The following is a 24,324-nucleotide window of genomic DNA, read 5'->3' on the forward strand; positions in this document are numbered from 1 at the left end:
AAGTATAAGAGCATTTACATATGTTCTGATAACTGCTTACCTTGGTGTAGTTGGCTGGGTTGGTTCTATTTGATGTTGATCACTCGTACAAAATCACAGTATATGCACTGATCTTGACATGTGCTAGATCTGTGTTTATACCAGCAGTAGTAATGTTTTAACCATTCAAGTGACCACCATCTGGAGCTGACATTTTTGTTTTATATTCTTAAATTGGGTATTTGGAAGGGTTAATATACAAAATAATATGTCTATGCAAAATTTCACTGAGGCAAATCGATCAATTTAAGTACCCATCAAACTGTCCTATTTTTACATAACCATAAAAACTGAAAACCATGAAAATAAACCACGGTATCAAGTTTAATTACTGGAATATAAAGAGCACCCCAAAACAAACTTTGACTACAACAGTTCAACAAAGTCACCAAAGCACGAAATATATAACATGACTGGATGCAAATATAATGCCCAAAAATGGTGTGGTCATGAACAGAATGTTAAAGACAGCATAAGTGAAGCCAGTAAAATATGAGATACTGATCAAAACACCACATTGGTTGTAACAGTGTGGTACTAACAGTCATGCATACATCATTCACTACACAATATTAGCAGTAACAGTCAATGAAAAATGAGTATCAAACTCAAAACTGAAGCCAAGCCAGTAAAGCATACAAATTATGATGCATCCTCATGCTAACTTTCACAAGGCTGGATAGTATGTATATAGCATGCAAAAAACTATACGGCCATTAGATAAATGTGAAAAGTAAAAAAAAGTACAATATGAGAGATTAAAATTACTCCATTAACCCCACCCTAACTTTGTTTGCAGAGATTTTAATAAATGAAGATTGTAACCTTGTGAACCAAAGATGACTTGCTATAAATTATCGATAATATATCCAACTGAAAATGAAATTTGAACAGGAACTTTCATTTTGAAAATTACTCACGTTTCATAGTTCCCTCATCTTCATCTCCTTCTGAGTCTTCGTTGATTACCATGGTACCCAGTTCAGATTCCACCATCGTGTTGGCTTCACTGTTCACTACTACCGTCCCACTCTCACTAGTAACTAGTGAACCTGTATAACAGAAATACAGTCAACACTCTGTTAAGAGACCACTTAAAGGATGATTCAAAGTGTTTTTAACATAGGTGATCTTTTAGCTGATGGAGAACAAGAAACACCCATCAACCTGCTATGGTATTGTCCTGAATATCTGCCCAGTCATATGACATATCTTATGTACAATATTGTTCCAATTAAAAAAATGTCAAAGCAGGAATATTTATATTTATGAACTCCACTGAAATCTTTAGTCTTTTCTCAATTAAGTTACCATTTACATTAATGTTTCTTGAAACCAACCATTTCCAAACAAGCTCAATAATGCTACCTGTCAATGTTGCACTCATTTTTACCCAGATATATTATTTCAGTAGCTTCCAAAACTTCAGATTTGTATTCAAGTAGTCTTCCCAAAATTTCAGTTTTTTGTTTTTAGGTAGTTTTCCAAAACTTTAGATTTTTATTTAAGGCTGTTCCAATAAAACATATACCCCAGGGGGGAGGCACTTTCAAATTCAAACTACCCATAGCAGAAGTAATTAAAAACAATCATGATTCACCATCAGATACGTTTTAGTCCAAAAACAATGCTCCTGACAGAAGCATATTTTTTTTGCATAATTTCTGGCTATGGGTTGGTGGGCAGCAGAGGCAATTAATATTGGGTTGGGGATTAGCGATTAAAATGACAGCTGGCTGGAGGTAATCTACTGAATTCTTCATATTCATATAATATACTGCATAGTTTTAATTGTATTCATTCATTATAATCAATCTTTTGTCCTTTTGTTTGTTTGTCAGCCATGTACGTCTCTGATACTGTGAAATCACAAATTTTCTTGGTGGCTTATTATTTGTAGATGCCATTGATCAAACCCTTAATACCTTCTAATTTAACGTAGATGTCATTGATCAATCCCTTAATACCATCTACTTTAATGTAGATGTCAATGATCAATCCCTTAATACCATCTAATTTAATGTAAATGTCAGTGATCAATCCCTTAATACCTATTAGTTTAATGTAGATGTCATTGATCAATCCCTTAATACCGTCTAATTTAACATAGATGAAATTGATCAGTCCCTTAATACTGTCTAATTTAATGTAGATGTCAATGATCAATCCCTTAATACCATCTAATTTAATGTAAATGTCAGTGATCAATCCCTTAATACCTACTAGTTTAATGTAGATGCCATTGATCAAACCCTTAATACCTTCTAATTTAATGTAAATATCAATGATCAATCCCTTAATACCGTCTACTTTAATGTAGATGTCAATGATCAATCCCTTAATACCATCTAATTTAATGTAAATGTCAGTGATCAATCCCTTAATACCTACTAGTTTAATGTAGATGTCATTGATCAATCCCTTAATACCGTCTAATTTAACATAGATGAAATTGATCAGTCCCTTAATACTGTCTAATTTAATGTAGATGTCAATGATCAATCACTTAATACCATCTAATTTAACGCAGATGTCAGTGATCAATCCCTTAATACCGTCTAATTTAACGTAGATGTCAATGATCAATCCCTTAATACCATCTAATTTAACATCGATGTCAATGATCAAACCCTTAATACCTACTAATTTAACGTAGATGTCAATGATCAATCCCTTAATACCATCTAATTTAACGTAGATGTCAATGATCAATCCCTTAATACCGTCTAATTTAACGTAGATGTCATTGATCAATCCCTTAATACCATCTAATTTAACATAGATTGCAATGATCAAACCCTTAATACCTACTAATTTAACGTAGATGTCAATGATCAAACCTTTAATACCTTCTAATTTAACATAGATGTCAATGATCAAACCCTGAATACTTACTAATTTAACGTAGATGTCAATAATCAATCCCTTAATACCTACTAATTTAACGTAGATGTGAATGATCAATTCCTTAATACCTTCTAATCTAATGTAGATGTCATTGATTAATCCCTTAATATCTTCTAGTTTAATGTAGATGTCAATCATCAAACCCTTAATACCGTCTAATTTAACGTAGATGTCAATGTTCAATCCCTTAATACCTTTAACATAGATGAAATTGATCAGTCCCTTAATACTGTCTAATTTAATGTAGATGTCAATGATCAATCACTTAATACCATCTAATTTAACGCAGATGTCAGTGATCAATCCCTTAATACCGTCTAATTTAACGTAGATGTCAATGATCAATCCCTTAATACCATCTAATTTAACATCGATGTCATTGATCAATCCCTTAATACCGTCTAATTAATTGTAGATGTCACTGATCAATCCCTTAATACCATCTAATTTAACATAGATGTCACTGATCAATCCCTTAATACCGTCTAATTTAACGTAGATGTCAACGATCAAACCCTTAATACCTACTAATTTAATGTAGATGTCATTGATCAAACCCTTAATACCTACTAATTTAACGTAGATGTCAATGATCAAACCTTTAATACCTTCTAATTTAACATAGATGTCAATGATCAAACCCTTAATACTAACTAATTTAACGTAGATGTCAATGATCAATCCCTTAATACCTACTAATTTAACGTAGATGTCAATGATCAATCCCTTAATACCTTCTAATTTAATGTAGATGTCATTGATTAATCCCTCAATACCTACAAATTTAACATAGATGCCATTGATCAAACCCTTAATATCTTCTAGTTTAATGTAGATGTCAATCATCAAACCCTTAATACCGTCTAATTTAACGTAGATGTCAATGATCAATCCCTTAATACTGTCTAATTTAACGTAGATGTCATTGATCAATCCCTTAATACCGTCTAATTTAACATAGATGTCACTGATCAATCCCTTAATACTGTCTAATTTAACGTAGATGTCACTGATCAATCCATTATTACCGTCTAATTTAACGTAGATGTCAACGATCAAATCCTTAATACCTACTAATTTAATGTAGATATCATTGATCAATCCCTTAATACCTAATAATTTAACATAGATGTCAATGATCAAACCTTTAATACCTTCTAATTTAACATAGATGTCAATGATCAAACCCTTAATACTTACTAATTTAACATAGATGTCAATGATCAATCCCTTAATACCTACTAATTTAACATAGATGTCAATGATCAAACCCTTAATACCTACTAATTTAATGTAGATGTCAATGATCAAACCCTTAATAGTTACTAATTTAACGTAGATGTCAATGATCAATCCCTTAATACCTACTAATTTAACGTAGATGTCAATGATCAATCCCTTAATACCTTCTAATTTAATGTAGATGTCATTGATTAATCCCTCAATACCTACAAATTTAACATATATGCCATTGATCAAACCTTAATATCTTCTAGTTTAATGTAGATGTCAATTATCAAACCCTTAATACCGTCTAATTTAACGTAGATGTCAATGATCAATCCCTTAATACCGTCTAATTTAACGTAGATGAAACTGGTCAGTCCCCTAATACCATCTAATTTAACATAGATGTCAATGATCAAACCCTTAATACCTTATAATTTAACATAGATGTCAATGATCAAACCCTTAATACCTACTAATTTAACATAGATGTCAATGATCAATCCCTTAATACCATCTAATTTAACGTAGATGTCAATGATCAATCCCTTAATACTGTCTAATTTAACGTAGATGAAACTGATCAGTCCCCTAATACCATCTAATTTAACATAGATGTCAATGATCAAACCCTTAATACCTTATAAAGCAGCAGAGGGGGCGAATCCGACAACTTTTTAGACAAATTTCGATTAAGGCCTCAAAACGACAAATAGAGCCTTCCTTCGAAATCTCACTTTTCGAACAAAAAAAAAATAAAGTCTCCGTTTGGCAAATGGAGCCTTAGCGTTTTTTACTCGAAAACGCTATATTTCGCCACAACATCTCGTTGGTGTTTTCCCGTGGTAATCATCGGGCGTCCCGCGTCGATGTCATCGCCCCCTCTGCTGCTAAGTGGTTATTTACAATTTAACCGAATATTTGGTCAAGTCCGATACGATATCGTGTGCGAGGATCATGTAAATTTATCGTTACGAATCCATGTGGGGTCGACTGAGCATGACTAAAAAAGTTTCGAAAAACATTAAAGTCCATGTCACCGCCGCACCATGTCTGCCAAATATTTCGTAGCGTGTGTGTATCAACGCCGTTGAACACAGCAAGAATATTACAGTTGTCTCTAATTACTTTTGGAATCTGAGTGTATCGTTGAGTGACATATATCACGTCAGTGTTTTTATGCCTGCCTCTGGAAAATATCCTAGCTGGGTTTTTTTGATTATCTAACATAACATCATCGTACACGACTAGATTGTTAACGTCGCCATCAATATCATCGATACCTGGTGCATCATTGATATCTGTAATAAACTCAATAACATTTTTTTTAGCGATCGCTGATGCATTCTCGTTGAAATCTTTCAACACCTCGTAGCATCGTTGATCATCCACGCTAGGAGCAACCAAATACAACTTATCCCACTTCATCCATCTCATTATTAAATTGAGTAACAATTGCGTCTTGCCGGATCCAGATGGTCCGATGATAATCATCCGGATCGAGTTTGGTAACGCTGCAACATGCTTAACTGGTTCTCTTGTTTTAGTCGCCGAAAAATCAATTATATTCATATTTCTATACATAAATTATGGATCTATATTGTGTGAAGTGTAGAGTGCGTACTGGCACAAATGATATGACAACCGCTACAACAAGAAATAACAGATCGGCGCTTACTGGTAAGTGTGTACAATGCGGTACAAAGAAATTTAGATTTATTTCTATTAGACCCGGAGATGTTTTAAAAAAAAGCGAGGAGGTGATATTGCAGCCAAGTTATCAAAACTCCCCGGAACACCGTGGGCAAAGTATCCAGGAGAAAAACACCTCCCAGGATATAACTACTGTGGCCCCGGAACACGATTAGATATTAGACTCGATGATCAAAATCAGCCCAAACCCGGTGAGTATCCAATAAACGCTATCGATAAGGCGTGTCATGCTCATGATGTTGCTTACTACAAAAGTAGCGATCTGCAACAGCGTCATATCGCGGATGTAAAATTAATTCACGCATTAAATGCTATTCCTGATAAATCCGTCAAAGAAAAATTGGCCTCATGGTTGGTAAAATCGGCTATGAAAGGTAAATTAATGATTGGAAGCGGAGCTTCTCGCGCTGGTAATTGAAAACGATAGTGTTTATAATAACAACATGGATTCCATCTATTATTCTCCGAGAGGATACTGGAAGGGGAAGGCCGCAATTGGTAAGCTTGCAAGCGCTGCAAAGGTAACAAAGACCACTGCGGCTAATTGGTTATCCAAACAGGCTATATGGCAAATCTATCTACCACCGCCTAAACAAATCAACTTCTCGCGCTTTGATGTCAGCGTACCTAATGAAGTTCATCAGGCTGATATACTATTTCTGCCGCATGACAACGGTTACAAATACGCGCTAACCGTAGTTGATGTTGCGAGTCGATACAAACAAGCGGAGCCGTTAAAAACAAAGTCAGCAACTGAAGTAGCCGCTGCGTTTGAAAGAATTTATCGAAGAGGCCCTCTGCGCTGGCCAAATCTATTACAAGTTGATCCCGGTAGTGAATTTCGCGGCGCTGTTTTATCAACGCTGAAACATCATAGCGTCGCGATACGACGAGGTCATACTGCACTACATCGTGATCAGGCAATTGTTGAACGATTCAATCGGACTCTCGCTGAACGGTTATTTGGATATCAATACGCGAAGGAATTCATCCAAGAAAAACGATCTCGTGAATGGGTTAAAAGGTTGCCAGGTGTAATTGCAGCGTTAAATAACGAGATTACCCGAGCAATCAACATGAAGCCCAGCGACGCGATTAAATACGAGTATATACCCGGAAAATCAAAAATAAATAGCGTTTCCAAGCCGATTCTCGGCGATGTCACTGTTAGATATCTGTATGAACCAGGAGAGCTTGAAGGCGGTAAAAAAAGGGCTACTGATCCTATTTGGAGTGTTACCACACATAACATATCAACGATAACACGATCAACTGGTAGATCACCGATCTATAGACTGGATTCAACTGCTCCTCAGCGCGGATTTACACGCGAGCAACTACAAGTGATACCTAACGATACTCAATTGCCACCACGTGGTCTTAACTAGCGCCGTTGCGTCTATTGCACTCAAGACAGGTCAACCTCACATTGTTTTTGACATGACCGAGACTGTTATCGATCCTATCCACGGTAAATTGGCGAGTGTCTTTATCCGAATAACGCCAACTCATTATACAATTGCAACTCGCGCAGTGATTATTCTGTTGTTGTCGTAACTCAATTATTAATTCGGCATCAATATCAAAACGCCGCTGTTTTTTTTTATCCTGTTGGCGGTAACCCGAGAGTTTTCTATCAATGACGCTTGCATCGATGGTGACTTTGTCGTCACTGACCTTGTCAGCGACTCCGTCACTGACTCCGTCAATAACAATTCTTCGAAGCTGATTTATCCTTCGTACTCGGGACACTGCAAGATAGACTAGATTCGACCATTCGATGCGATTATCAACCATCCAAACAATTGTGTCCGTGATGGTTAGTCCCTGCGAGGAATGTATTGTTGTTGCGTATCCTAGCGTCCACGGGGATTTATCAGCACGTAGCGCGTCCTCGACGACACCGATATCAACGAGCACAATATCATTCAGCACGAGAATTTGTTTTTTTGTCCCCGACGCTGTCGGGGCTGGAATTTCAACTTCAATGTTCTGCCGCCGTGTGTCCGCGGGTCTATAACATAACGGCACTGGACGCGTTGGAAACTTTTCCTTATGCAACGTAAACAACTTCCGCTGAAGTGTGTCTCTGACTATCTTTCTACTCGCTACAATCAAATCGTTTGGTCTCCATGTTTCCCAGAATTCATTCAACGGCGTTTCCGGAATTACCTCGCGGATTATTTCACACTGAACTCTATCCGGCTGTAATCTGATTAATTTTTTAACCCCGCGCAGTTGTTCATCAAGTGCTCGGTAATCAGTATCGGTTTCTTCATAATAGTCCACAAAACCCTTTAACCAATCATGTGGACCCTCGCCGACAAATGGTGGTGGTTGACCATGGTCGCCACACATGATCACCGCTGTATTCGCGAGCAGCAACCAATCAAGAAACATTTGTAAAACATCTAACGAAACAGTACATATCTCATCCCAAATGATAACCCCAGGAATAAATTTTTCACCCATTCGATCAGGAGTCCACTCACCGCCGCTGTATCGAAAAAAGCTGTGATAAGTAACGGCGTCAACATTTCGTTGTTTTATCTCTCGCGCTAGTCTATGGGTCGGTGTAAGCACGATTATACTTGCCCGCGTTCGAAATAATTCAATTGCCCGAGTCGTCTTTCCTGACCCGCCACAGCCGCTTAAATAAACTGTTTTATGTCTACAAATTGGATCAGAACACGGTGGTGCATTAGACCATTCTGACAATTTATCACCGCGTAAGTAATTATTTTCAACGGTGACATCTGCTGACGGGGAATAATCGCGTCGTATTTCATTTTTAATTCTCCATATACCCCAACTCTCGTCCGGACTAGTAAACCCGGCTACGTTTCCCTTATACGCTACGTCTATATAAAATGAATCAACGGCTACTCTAACCGCGGTGTCGGGAAATCTATTTATCATCGAGAATAAATTGATAGCGGCGTAACCCAGCATAGACGCCCTCAAATGTGGATATGCCGGGCTGTCTCCATCGCTGTAGGTAACAACTGTACCCAACTTTGTTCCATTGGACAAAAAAGCTGTTTTGCAGTTCACGTATCTATTTTTTGCCACTGCGTCCTTGATTACGAAATCATATTCTGCGTCATCTATAATCAGCCGTGAGCAATATCGTTTGTAGTCGCAGTTTTTTCCACCTTGTGTGAACTTACCAATTATTCTTCTACCGAGATCTTTTGCCTCGCAGTTTCGTTGGTTGAATATCCTCCTGGACCATTCGATGATATATTCCTCGTCGGCATCAATGTGTGCTCTGGACTCGTCAATTATGCTATCTAGACGCTCTGGTTCTGGTAACCAGACTTCAGTCTGCGCCCGGTATGATATTATTGCGTCACTGACAATCAACGATACAAGCATGCTACAATCAATCATATACCGTAGCAGCGCTATTGGCAGCCACTTCTTTTCAGCCATGTGTCTACCGATCCAAATATAACAACAGCGATGGAGTCCTGCCGCGAATTCGAATGATACTATGCGAGCGAATCCGGTTAAATCAAAATCAGGCAGTGGTCCATTAATAGCAACACGAGTCATTTCATGTCTGGGGTGTCCAAATCGTCTAAAGTACTCAGCGGCGGATCCATACCCGAGAAAACTCGCTGGATAACAGGCAACCATATCAACCGAGATCATAGCGTCGCGGTTGTATTCAGTGTTCCATAGTCCACCGTGATAGTATTCCAAACAACTGGATTGTACATCCGGCAGAAATTCCTTGCGCGTTGGTCTCCACGCATTTTTCCTTGCTGCAACATGAGCTACAACCGATGGAATCGTAAAACAATTTGTTAGCAGTTGTTCATCATGCTCCTCAAATTCCATGGCGGTTTGTTTCATCTTGTTGTGAAACGCTTCAGTGCGATATAATTCACCGTTTGGTCTTACAAACTGATCAAAGGTATCCGCATCGTTTTCAGCGCTGCGAAGTAACCACACTGATACAGGGTCGTTTTTACACAAGTAGGCAATAGCATCAAATAGTTTCCTCTCCGCGAGAAACCCGTTCTCTCCCAGGAATTCTTCGGGTATATACTTTACCGTTCTATCCCGTGGAAACACTGTGATCGCGGGCGTCCACGCGTGTTCGTTATGATCAATAATTTTGATTGGGGCCCCATTTGATTTGTACTTTGATTCGTATAATACTTCACCGGTTATCGTTGTAACGGTTATTGGAAATCTCAACGACGTTTCTAATCTCGCTATGTCGCTGATGGTTGCTCCACGCTCTTTTACGGTTAGTTCCCACTGGTTAATTTTGCTACGTCGTAAATCAGTCAATTTGTTTCCTTGACACGCATTTGTAAAATGCTCTATTACTCGTTCTGCTACACAATTTATCCCCGTTGACTGTTTCATTGGTTTCAGTTTTCCGATATCAGGTTTCTTATTTAACGGGTATATTCCATAAACAACTGCTGTTTCAGGATACGCTCGTTCATAGTATGGTCTGTCAATTCCGGTTAACAGCCCCGGCTTGGAGTCGCGGCTGACAGTGACTGTTTTCATGTCGCTGAGAACTGGTTCAAATTTATCACGTATGATCCAATTACCTGATTCCACCCGGACAATGAATTTTACTCTGAAGAAATACCTTTTACCGTCAAGTTGTGATATTATCGTTGCTGCGCGGTTGTCGTTCATGGTAGCATCAACAACACCATCAATTCGAAATGTTGACCAACTATGAGATGCACCATCACGCTTGAATTCATCGATACAATCGCGTATTTTACTCAACAGGGTTTTATCGTTTATTAACGCTTTTGGTGTGTCCTTGAGGACTCTATCAAGATTGAACTTAATATTTTTCCAGGGCTTAATTGCTGCTAATCTCTCGAACTCATCCATATAATTAAAACAAGTATTTAAATGAAAGAATATAGTATAATGAATCACTGCAAATGGTTGATGATTGGGTCGACAACCCCGTGCAATAAATCATGTAGAGGTGAATTCTGCGGGTATCATTTACAAAGCGTTCGTAATGGTTCTCTTGGCCCCCTCCCGTGCTTGGTTTGTCACGTCGGTGTAAGAGGAAAATCGCAGTTGTGTATCAATTGTGGCGGAAAGCGATACAGGGAACTAAAACGCTATTATGACAAGCGAATTAAAAACGCCGTCATTGACCCCACCGCCGACTTCGTCATCAAAACCCCCCAAGACTACGTTGAAAGATTCATAATTAAACCAAATAATAAATTAGACAAGTAGTATTATTATACAAATGGACCAAGAATTTCAGCCGCATCCTGTGCTCGTCAATTACGAGGCATCTCGCGACGGCATTGTTAGAAACCGCAAACTGAAGAAGCCGGTTGGTACCGTAAGTAATCAGGGGTATCTGATGTTTGGTGCCGGAAAGAAGAAGTACCATGTTCACAGGGTGGTATTTGAAGCATTTAACGGATTAATCGAAAATGGACTTGTGATTGATCATATTAATAATAATAAGACTGATAATTCTCTTATAAACTTGCAAGCCATCTCTCAGAGTCAAAATACCAAAAAAGGCCAAACCGGTAAATACCCAAAGAAAGCAAAATCCGTAAAGTCATTTGATACAACAACTCACGAGGAAAAAATATTTCAGTCGATGAATGAAGCCAGTAGATACTTTGACATTTGTATCGCCTCAATACGAAAAGTAGCAGAACGAGTATATCAAACAGCAATCTCAAAAAAGACCGGGCATATAATTCGATTTTCATATGTAGCGGCGCCTATGGCGCTGACGAAGTCACCGGCGCCTATGGCGCTGACAATAAATTGTCCATTCCGGAAGAAAACGAATTATTAAACACCTCGGGATTGATACACGGGGTTCATTTTTTTTTTATTAATATTTTTGATATTAGAAATAAGATGTTTTATAAGAATAATGAATATCGAAGACATCAATAATATATTAGCCGAGATTTCAAAATTAAAAAATCAAGGAATTGAATTATCTGATGGTCTCGACAGTGAAAAAATATTATCCGATTATGAGATTATTAACGAACAATTGAAACGGGGGCGTTTTACCCTGGCCCGCGAGTACTTTTTTGTAAAACGATTACAACATACGATTAATGAAAACTTGTACCACAATGACGCAAATGCATTCATTGGACTATTTACTGCCGTTGAAATAATACGAAAAAAACTCGGACGTGTTTATGAACGACGCCGGGAGATTTCTAGTAAGATCAAAAACATTAGAAGGATTATAGACGGAGCCTCCGGCGAGAAATTAGAAATTGCTTCGCAATTGCAATAATGGTAGGCGAATCACTTACTACTCGGCTAGCCAGAGAGCGGCTAGCGGCGCTTAAAAAGTTCATACCGTTACGAGACAGGGTCCGAGAACAACTTCAAACGCGGCAGCAACTACAAACCGATTTTACTGTTGGAAGCGAACAACTGTTTGCCCCGGTAACTAAAGCGACTAAGGATGTTACAGCTGCAACAGAACGAGCAATATACGGGGATATTCCTAAGGAGGGCGAACGGAAAGAGGCGCCTCTTTTTCCTGTGCTTGAAAAGATAGCAGCAGAGACAGAACAAACACAGCAACGGATAAAACAACTTTCCAGTGATATAAAAACCCAACGAGAGTATGAACGATTAGCTGATATTGATGATTCTGAACAGGGTGATGTTGGTGAACTTCAAAAAATTTCCACTCAAAAAGGAGTCCCCTTTATAGATAAACTCACTGAAGGGGCTATAGCACAAATAAAACAACCTCAATTAATGAAAATCGACAATTATAGGGTTTTTGGTAATTTTGCCGCTCAAAGCTATCATTCAAGAAAAGACTTTTTAAAAGACGAGTATAAAAACAGTAATATAAAACGAGATGACTGGGTTAATTGGTTGTATAAAACGAATAGAGGGGTTGATCGCTTGGATACAAAAGAATTGGGATATAAAGAATTTAGAAGGGGAATTGATGATTATGATATACAACAACAACAACAAAAAGGAGAAGTCCGAGAAAAACGTCAAAAAAAAGCTGGTTCTAAAAAAACAAGCGGAGAGGGGTATCCAAGTGGTAGTGGTCTAGTTGAAAACGCTAGTGTTACCTGTCCTGGTAGTGTTCTCAGTGATATATCACGGCTAGAGGTATTAATCGGAGGAAAACGAGCCGGAAATAACTCTACGGAAATAATCAATGAGGCCGCTGATATTTGCAAGCGGTTATTTGCAGGTGGTATCATAGACATTAATTCATATCGAACGCTCATAGACGAACTCGTGGATGATTAATTGGAAAACTGGTGTTTTTAATAAGGATGATCATACACTACAACCATGATAAACCAGTACTCGTCTACGTGGTAAACTCGCGATTGCCTGTTTACCGCGCGTACTATGGAGATGGTCTCGGTAGCACCATTGCGGGGTTATTTACAAGAATGGCTCCAAAAGTAGCGCCGTTAGCCAAACAATTAGGAATGAAGGCTATTGATGTTATTCGTGATAAGGGTATTAGTGCCATTGGAGATGTTGCCGGAAAGGCGCTTTCTGCAGCAAAGGACAAACTAATGTCGTTGGTGAAATCCAGGAGAAAAAAACAGAAACCACCGGTGATGCCATCAACGACGGTGATGCCTGCAAATGTCAGTAAAGTAATAAATAACGCCGTGGAAGAAAAACTAGAGTCGTTGGCGGCTGAGTCATCCACTAACGCGCTCATGAACGCGATAGCGGGAAGTGGTCTACGACGAAAAAATCGCAATTGAAAATATCAACATGATAAATAATAGAAATGTTTGCGCGAACCGCTGATCCCGCGTTTGATATGGATGCCCCAGTGCGCAGGGATGATTCTGTCCGTGATTATCAATATTATTCTTATTATGCAACGCAACCGAATCTACGATCGCGAATTGAACTTCAAGTCCAAGATACCAGTAAATACTTTCTACCGTGTGAAGCGTTTATCGAAATTGAGGGGGAACTCGTGACAAATGCTGCCGATAATGCACCATACGACAACAACCCGACTATCCGAGTTGGTTTTGTCAACAACGGCGTAATGGCGTTATTTGAGAGCGCAAAATATCTCATTGACGGGCGAGAAATTGAATCAATAGAACGCGATGTTGATGTTGCAACGACGATAATCGGGCTAGCGAGATACTCAGATGATTATACAAGGTCGGCTGGTCCGTCTATGATGTTTGCGAAGGATACTACCGATAACGCTGAACACAATCAGTTTTCTAGGGTAAAGGCAACACATGCCACCGCGGTTGATCCAGCACCGGCCGGGTATGTAAGACCAGCTGGGAGCTTCGATGTCATAAATGTTATTACTAATTACAATCTAGGGTTTGCAACACGAGTAGGGATGTTGCAAGGACAACGCCGACAGTTTTCATGCGCGATTCCACTGCATCATATATTCGGATTCTGCAGAAACGTCAGAAAAGTCATCTATGGGGCTAAGCATACAGTAGTACTCGTGCGAAAGGGCAATGATAATGATGCAATCTGGCATGATGCTGGTGTTGCCGACGGTAAGGTCAATATAAAGAATATAGTATTGTGGATGCCAGTAATGACCCCATCAATCACCGCAGAACAGCGATTACTCTCATTCATGGAGACAGGTGGTAAATCACTGTTGAGTTGGCTCACAGTAACCACTGATGCTAAAGAGGATAATATGGATGGTATATTTACATGGCACCTGGCATCCAAACAGGGTGTTTCAGCCCCGCGTCATATATTTGTAGCGCTACAGAATAAGGCGCGATTAGGCTCCCAAGAACGCAGCCATATGATATTTGATCAAATCGGTGTCAATGAGGTCTCGTTGAGAATAAACGGACAGCAGGAACCATCCGAGGATATACAACTCAATTACGGTGACAACCATATCGCACGTGTGTATCATCGATTGCTGTCATATATGGGTCGTGATCAAAACGTCGACACCGGTTTGCAAATATCACAACTTGATTTTAAAAACCTGTATCCGATTTATTATTTTTCGTTGGAACATCTCGATTTAACGAGACAATCCGTCGTTGATATACACTTCCGAGCTCGTGTGCAACGTCCTGGTGGTATTGCCGAATATAGAGCGGTTGCTGTCATTCTCAGCGATAAATCAATGCTGTTGGAAGGTGTTGGTGGACGAATGAGAATCATTGATGCACCAGTGGAAAACATGTAATTGAAAGCACAAACGCGTTTACAATAAAATGTCGTATAGTGTCGTCAGTGTAGAGTTGACTGATGGTCAAGTCAAGAAATTACGATCAAAGTCGGCTAAACAATGCGGGACCACAATAACGCTGAAGCCGTCACAGATGGCAGGTGGTAATCATAAGATATCGTTGACGGTGCGTCAAATAAAACATTTCAATAATGCGATGGAGAATAAAAAGGGTGTTCAGGTAGATTTCTCGGCCGCAGCGATTAAAAACATGGAAAAGACCGGTGGGATATTTCCGCTGTTAGCTGCGATTCCAGCGTTGATTGCCGCGGCCGCACCAGCAGTGGCTAAGGCGGCGGCGTTAGGAGCCGTTGGTACCGCGGCGGGGATGGCATTGAAGAAGGCAACCGGGAAAGGCTACAAAAAAAAACGACCCGTGGCCGGAAAGGGTCTAAGACTACCGGGAACCCCGTATTCATGGTACTCGGGAAAGGGTCTAAGACTACCGGGAACCGTTTATTGACTCGGGAGTCAATGACTCCTGAGTCTATGACTCCAATGTCTAATTTTGATTTAATAGACGCCGCAAACGCGCTAGCGATAAAAAACTTCAGAGGTGTTTTTATGAGGGATCAATTACCGGCGGCACCAAGGAATATTGAAACAGGCATAATTAACCTCGATGGGTCCTCCGGAGCGGGAACTCATTGGGTTGCATACGCGATTGATCCGCGCGCGATCGTCTATTTTGATTCATACGGGTTAGCCCCGCCAAACGAGTTCATGCGGTATGTCCGGGCGTGTTCAGCCCGGGCGTTTTATTCCACGTTGCCAACACAGCGATTAAGCGACCCGCCGATATGTGGCCGTGAGGTATTAAACGTACTTGCGGCGATTTCATCATCGCGAAAACCACCTCATGTAGTTGTAAACGAATACACTAGTGGGGTCGTAGAGGCCCGGCGGGTTAATTAGAAACGCCGTTTTTTTTTACAATAACGATGATTGATATTTGGGGACGACCGGTTTCGGCGCTGAAGGAATCCACGGAAACGCTCGCCACCGATGACATAAAAAAACTAATCGAGGATGAAATCGCCGATACGTTGAATTTAACCAGTGTTGACCCAGGCGAAATAGTTGTATTTCAAGACCGCCAGGGTAAATTGAAATCCGGTAATGTGTCCCTGGATGACGTTTTAACACGACAGCGTGACGCCGCCGAGGGCACTATCGCGCTGTATACCGGCGACGGACGACTCAAACCGGGTGAACATATATCGGCGGTAACATTAGTCAAAGACGGTTTTATAAGGTTGGATAGATCGGTGACCAAACTTGACGCGCAGGTGAAAAAATCTGCCACCGAGGTGAAAAAATCTATCACCGATATACAGCTCACTACCGCTAGTTTTTTCGGGACCCCGACGGTAACCGAACCGAATCTTGCAACAATAAAAAATACTATTTCGGAGTTTACAACGCTGTCGGGCCAATTTTACACGTTACGAAAAAATGTTAACAGGATCGATGACAACTTTGATAAATTCTTTGGTAAAAAAAATACCAAGCTGGATGAGATTACAACAACTATAAATGATATCACTGCGTATGGACAGGAAATAAAAACAATCAAAACTGATGTTGCAGCGAACAAAGGGAGTGTAGACGTGCATGAACGGGAAATAGAAATAATCGGCGCTAATGTTGCAACGATCATAAATAATGTAGACTCGCATGGACGGAAAATAGAAACAATCAAAACTGATATTGTAGCAAACAAAAAGGGTGTGGACGCGCATACACGGGAAATAGGAACAATCAAAACTGATATTGAAGCGAACAAAAAGGGTGTGGACGCGCATACACGGGAAATAGGAACGATCAAAACTGATGTTGCAACGAGCAAAAGAAATATAGACGTGTATGGACAGGAAATAAAAACAATCAAAACTGATGTTGCATCGAACAAAAGGAATATAGACGCGCATACAGGGGAAATAGAAACAATCGAACTTGATGTTGCAGCGAACAAAAGAAATATAGACGCGCATACAGGGGAAATAGAAACGATCAAAACTGATATTGTAGCGAATAAAAAAAGTATAGACGTGCATGAACAGAGAATAGGAACGATCAAAACTGATATTGTGGCGAACAAGAATAATATAGACGCGCATGAATGGAGAATAGAAACAGTCAAAACTGATGTTGCAGCGAACAAAAAAGATGTGGACGCGCATACACGGGAAATAGATACACTCATTACTAAGGTTGCAGCGAACAAAAAAGATGTGGACGCGCATACACGGGAAATAGATACACTCATTACTAAGGTTGCAGCGAACAAAAAAGATGTGGACGCGCATACACGGGAAATAGATACACTCATTACTAAGGTTGCAGCGAACAAAAAAAATGTGGACGCGCATATACAGGAAATAGATATACTCATTACTAGGGTTGCAGCGAACAAGAATAATATAGACGCGAATTTGCGGAGAATAGAAATAATCGGAACTGATGTTGAAGCGATTAAAGACGGACTACCGAGAGTAGCAGAGCAATTCAAAAAAATAAAAATCCCTCATGAGAACATCATCAACACAGTATACACAATTCGGCATGGATCATTCGATTGGACTCCTACACAGAATACAGTAAATACTACCGCAACTGTTAAGGGCATTTATCGAATGACACTGGTTTCAATGATGCAGTTTAATATATTATCGTCGAGTTCATCCGGGTTTAACAATACAATATCAACAATTATAGACAAGAACGCAACTGAACAGTTTACAATTTATGCCGTTGATGGAAATTTAACCCGGGCAAACATCACATGGTATGTGGAATTTGTAGCGAATCTAAGTAATTAAAAACACTAGCTCTTTTAGAATAAAATGACCACCAGGGTAATTGAATCAGAGGTATCACCGACGTCACATCAATATCGATTCGATACCGCAAAAGAATTCTCCGCGAACTTAAAAACGCTTTCCGAACAATACTGTGCAAAAATAAAAAAATACCGTCGTAAAATAACCACCATCGACGCGGTCGTGTACTCGGTGTCGGGTATAGTAGCTGGCACCGGTGTTATTTTATCCACGGTAACCACGATAGCCCCGATCGCTGTTCCAATCGCTGTCTCCGCGATGACAACAGTTGCTGGAGTCGCCAACGCAATCACTAAAAAGATATCATCGTGTTTTCAGAAAAAACTCAACGAGTATACAGTAAAACATCAAATAGTATCCGACGCGTACTCGAAATTATCCGGGTTGATCTCATTATCGATTGATAATTTGTTCGTATCCGATGTTGAATTCTCCACGATGGTCCAGTTGTATAGCTCCGCGATGTCAAAAATCGAGGATTTTTAACTGGAAGCCGGAACCACCTGGTTGCTGAAATTAGACACTAAAGACAACGAATAATAATAATGTCGCTGAACCCCGAAGGGTTTCAGTTGCTTCAACGGATCGCGGAGAACACCACTCCGGTACAAACAAATATGATATCAATAACGTCAACGAAACCCGAATTCAGTGTGAACTTCCCGTCGCCGGTTCCAGTGAAGGAAATAGCGCTGGCAAAATTGCGAATATATCACAGTTGGCCTAATATTCGAGCGAACGCATTTAACGGACAACAACCTAATAACTCGCTGGTTTTTGCACGGACAAATAAACCCGATGGGACCCCAAACTGGGAGGAGGTTACAATACCAACTGGGTCATACCAAATAGAGCAAATCAATAAAGAATTTCAACGCAGGATAAAATCGATCACAGGAAAAGAATCAAAAATCGCTATTACGGTTCATGAACCGACGTTATCGTCGACGATTGAAATAAGCACACCGGGGTATATGGTTGATATTTATAACAGTTCAATAAGAACCATACTAGGATGGCCTAAGAATCCACCCGCGGACGCCCCCCCATCAACTATCCTCAGATACGATAACGGAGATGGTGGTAGGCATATTGCTCCATACAACGTAAATATTGCATCGGTGATAGCGATTAATCTAGTGTGCGATGTTATCGAAGGGAGTTACCAGGTGGATACCAAGCAATCAAATCAAGCTCAACAGGGGTATATCCTTTATTCGTTTTCACCAACAGCCCCTCCGGGATTTTTGATCATTGAGAGTCCGATTAATCCGGTCTATATGCGATGCCATGATCGGTTTTTAACGAGAATTAATTTTAGAATTACCGATCAGTCAAATAACCTAATTGACCTACAAGAGGAGGAGTTAGTGATCACTCTGTTTGTAAGATCATAGCAGCAGAGGGGGCGATGACATCGACGCGGGACGCCCGATGATTACCACGGGAAAACACCAACGAGATGTTGTGGCGAAATATAGCGTTTTCGAGTAAAAAACGCTAAGGCTCCATTTGCCAAACGGAGACTTTATTTTTTTTTTGTTCGAAAAGTGAGATTTCGAAGGAAGGCTCTATTTGTCGTTTTGAGGCCTTAATCGAAATTTGTCTAAAAAGTTGTCGGATTCGCCCCCTCTGCTGCTTATAATTTAACATAGATGTCAATGATCAAACCCTTAATACCTACTAATTTAACATAGATGTCAATGATCAATCCCTTAATACCATCTAATTTAACGTAGATGTCAATGATCAATCCCTTAATACTGTCTAATTTAATGTAGATGAAACTGATCAGTCCCTTAATACCGTCTAATTTAACGTAGATGTCAATGATCAATCCCTTAATACCGTCTAATTTAACGTAGATGTCATTGATCAATCCCTTAATACTGTCCAATTTAACGTAGATGTCACTGATCAATCCCTTAATACCGTCTAATTTAACGTAGATGTCATTGATCAATCCCTTAATACCATCTAATTTAACATAGATGTCAATGATCAAACCCTTAATACCTACTAATTTAATGTAGATGTCAATGATCAATCCCTTAATACTGTCTAATTTAACATAGATGTCACTGATCAAACCCTTAATACCTTCTAATTTAATGTAGATGTCATTGATCAATCCCTTAATACCTACTAATTTAATGTAGATGTCAATGATCAAACCATTAATAGCTTCTAATTTAATGTAGATGTCAATGATCAATCCCTTAATACTTTCTAATTTAACATAGATGTCAATGATCAAACCCTAATTACCTACTCATTTAATGTCCATGAGTTAAAGATTTTATAATAGGGATTAATATTCTAATACAGAAATAATGAATTTGTATCCTTAGTAAACTGTGTGTTTACTAAAGTGATCACTATGTTTTGCTATTTTTATTTGTTCTCAGGCATGCTGCTTTTGATTTGTATTATTGTTAAATCTTGTACTGCTTTAAATGTGTTGTCAGATACTATGATTCCTTGTTATTTTTTTTTCAATAAATGTTTTGATAAACTTATATTACATGATTTGTCAGAAAAAAACATTATTGCCTGTGGAAGTGATGTCGCATATTTTCTGCATACTTTTACAATTCATTTCTTGTAAGAACATATTTTAGCTGCCCGACATCTTTATTTTTATGCCTTGTTGCAAGTTTTATGTTAAAAAAAAAAGAAATATAGCAAGATAAACATTTTTATATCATAAATTAGATTTTCAAAAATGGATCAAAGTCGAGGTATTATGGTCTGAGGGGCTTTCATGGCAGAATGATGCTTGTCATGTGATTTCTTGCCTCCCATGTGTACATGAGAATGTTGCCAACCACTTGTATGAGGTTAATGATTCTATATAAGTGGTGTTTGGGGTCTCATAAAACTGGCTGCCATATATAGATTCTCTTGATCTGAAAATGGTATGTGTGTGATTTGGATTTTTAACATAGCTTTAACAATTTTTCAGTCATATCACTATGATGTCTCCAGTGTGGTAGCTTATAGTGATGTCTAGCACTGGGGCATCATGCCGCAGACATGTAGCATGATGTCCCATCCAGTCACATTATCCTGACACCAGGCTGACCAGTCCTAACACTAGCCTCTTAATGCTGAGCGCCAAGCGAGGCAGCTGTTAGTACTATTTTTGTACATCTCTGGTATGACCTGGCCGGGGATCAAACCCACGACCTTCCGCTTCCGAGGCGGACACTCTAACCACTATGCCAGTGTTATCACTAATGCATCTACTAAATCCGATATAAACAGCACATATTGCAGTACATAATAAGTTTAACACTTTCCAAATTTCTTACAAGAAGATCACCTGTACAAGTGTCCATAAAGTAGTATTACATGTCCAAATATCTTTTTAGTTCTTTAAAACCAGATTAGTCCAGATCAAAAGGTTCACAATATAGTGTACAGCACAGCTTCTATTCAATTACCACCAATGACTGAGAAAGAACTACTACTCTACAGATACACACAACCATCAGAGAAACAGAATGTGTTCTCATAATGAATTTGGATCAATTGTCCCTCTACAAAATCTTCTAATTAAATGCAATAATACATCAAACACGGATGCCATATCACAGTCATGATGATGGAACATGGATACTCCTTCCCAGTCACGATGACAGAAAATGGATGCCACATCAAAGTCATGATGATGGAACATGGATGCCCAATCACACTGACGGTGATGGAACATGGATGCCACATCATACTTATGATGATGGAACATGGATATCTCATGCAAGTAATGATGATGGAATATGGTTGCCCCATCACAGTGCCTGCAAAACTTTGCAGACAGATGGAAGGAAAAAGGTAACATTATATATCTTTTTTAAATCTGTTAAAGTGGACCATAACATTCTGCAACTGAAGACATGAATTCATGTCTCCTTAAGAAAAGGACTAATCAATACTGTGACGTCTGAAGATCTCTATAATTCTGTAATAACTAATTAGCAGTTTCTCCACACACCTGTCAGTTACTTGTTGAATTTCTTAAATTCCAACGGCCCACTGACCAATCCTATCATTGCCTAAACATGACTCATTTGATAATATTGCAAACATTTTGAAATCTGTTGAGGGCTCTAACAATGTATTTCATGTTTTAATAATCTTTTATCCAACTGCCATTAAATTTTGCTAGTGTAAAATAATGTCCTTAATAAATAAATGTTCATGAAAGAAAAAAAGACTATTGCTAAGAACGCCATTATAATTCATTGCTATCTCTATTCTAAAATATGCTTGATAAATCCATCACCATATGTCACTCAATCTGAAATATACGGCAATTTTGGTGGTCTGTTGACAGATAGTATTCCTGGCTTTGTATCAGGTATTAATGAAGCTTGCTGGTAAATGCAGGCTTGACATCGCATCAGGCATTACTGAAAGCTTGTTGTTAGATGCAGACTTGATGTTCGAGCACATAGGTGATTGTCAATTTAAATTCAAATATACAATTTTAAATGATTATATCAAATTTATCCAACTAGATTCAGCATGTTCTTAAAGTTTCTATTAATTTTCTATTAATAATTTATATGTGGGGTGGTTGTTGGAAGAATTTTAGTTTATTTTAAATGACATTTTATGCATGTAGGTGGTCAGACTCACCTGCTCTGGCAATAATTTAAATGCATCATCATAATGAACCATCCTCATCAGCGCATAATTTTCCATGAAATTTATTTGTTTCTTTTTGAAAATTTCACCACTTTATTGGGAGATCAATTTTTGGTTAATATTAAAAATTTCAGGCAAAGTTGATGTGAAATGATGCAATTAAATTTTTCAGCCATTTCATAGTGTAATCTGTCTTGGCAACTAAATATTAGGGTGGTAAAATATACTCCAAGTCGGACTAAGTTACATATAATAGGTGTCCTTACAAAACTGTTCACATTTTGCTTGGCTAGCAGTCCATTCAAATTTCAGATAGACAAGTGACAGACAGCTGGTCATGGATAGGTAGAGTCAGGACATTCAACAGTTCTGTCAGGGACTTACCCGCCTGTGATCCAGCTTTCATGGTGCCATCCTGATCTGACGACCGTACCATGGTACCTCCTTCAACCTCATCCTCTCCCTATGGAATGATAATTACATTGCTTCTTTTAAATTACTGCCATTATCTTGGCCCTAGCAATAAAGAGTAATCTGCATCAATGCCTATTCATGAATATATACTGACACGATATGGATACCGTCTTAAATGAACTGGTGTCAGATTGCAATTGTTGAACCCCTCTAGGTAAAAGGTAGAGTATCCATGTTCATGCTGATACAGTATTACTGGAATGTTTTATGGAATGAAATAATCTCCACTAAATTCAGTATTAATTCCACTGTAAGTTTTTACAGATTTGCACGGCATAACTAAAATCTGCAGGAGAAGAGTTAATTTCCTTATGCAGAGTCTTACGGCAGCATGGTATGGAAATGCTTGAAGCAATAAGTCTGATGGTCTGCATATGACACTGATGACATAAAGGAGATACTAACAATACTGATATAATGTAATGTTCAACAAAAGCTGCAACTCCACCGACATATAAGAAAAAGGACTTTCAAGAATGTAATGGTATGAAAATCTACTCAGGTCATCAAAATAGAAATAGAAAAAAGTATACCAAATTTCCTTTGTCTGCTTCATGTTGCTAACATGCTTTTTGTCAAAATTACAAAGTCCAAAATGTTAAAAAATGTGAAGAAAAAAAAATTACATACACAGAAAAAACTAATGTTAACACAGGCCTGAACATTTAAGAATGTAAAATGTCTTATAAAGAGAGAATGTTACCTCATCTTCTCCATTGAAAGCGTTCAAAGATTGTTCTTCTTGAATTTCTCTTGCCTCTAAAATCATTCTTTGTAGTATTGAACAAGGCTTGGCATTGATGATAAATTCATGCTGAAATCACAAAGCCATCAGGACAAACTTATTTGAACAAGGCTTGGCATTGATGATAAATTCATGCTGAAATCACAAAGCCATCAGGACAAACTTATTTGAACAAGGCTTGGCTTTGATGATAAATTCATGCTCTTAACCAGTATATAATTATTTGAACACGACTTAGCTTTGACAATAAATTCATTTTCTAATCACAAGGCAAATAGTATATCATTGTTTGAACAAGACTTGGCTTTGAGGATAAATTCATGCTGGATTCACAAAGCAAAATCAGTATATAGTTATGTGACTAAATGGCTATCTTTATCTTGGATTTCATTTTGTTTTCAACACTTCTCCTCAAATTGATATTTTTCATTATCATGCTTACAATAATTCCAACAATATCATGAAGTTTTCCTCAGGTACAATCATTA

The 24,324-nt window shown here is 38.7% G+C and overlaps 1 protein-coding gene across 3 annotated transcripts in view; it reads right to left on the reverse strand.

Moving 5' to 3' along the window:
- LOC149783254 (serine/threonine-protein kinase 3-like) overlaps nt 1-24,324 on the reverse strand; it is an 82,042-nt gene that overhangs the window by 19,382 nt on the left and 38,336 nt on the right. For all 3 annotated transcript variants that reach the window (XM_089931485.1, XM_089931486.1, XM_089931484.1), the window contains 3 exons: nt 23,795-23,905; nt 23,002-23,080; nt 960-1,091 (listed from right to left, as the gene is read on the reverse strand). In XM_089931485.1, coding sequence (XP_089787611.1) covers nt 960-1,091; nt 23,002-23,080; nt 23,795-23,905 — 322 coding nt within the window. The remainder of the gene's footprint in view (nt 1-959; nt 1,092-23,001; nt 23,081-23,794; nt 23,906-24,324) is intronic.

The sequence above is a fragment of the Sinohyriopsis cumingii genome, chromosome 14, assembly GCF_028554795.1.
Source record: "Sinohyriopsis cumingii isolate HCF-2022 chromosome 14, ASM2855479v2, whole genome shotgun sequence".
NCBI lineage: Eukaryota > Metazoa > Mollusca > Bivalvia > Unionida > Unionidae > Sinohyriopsis > Sinohyriopsis cumingii.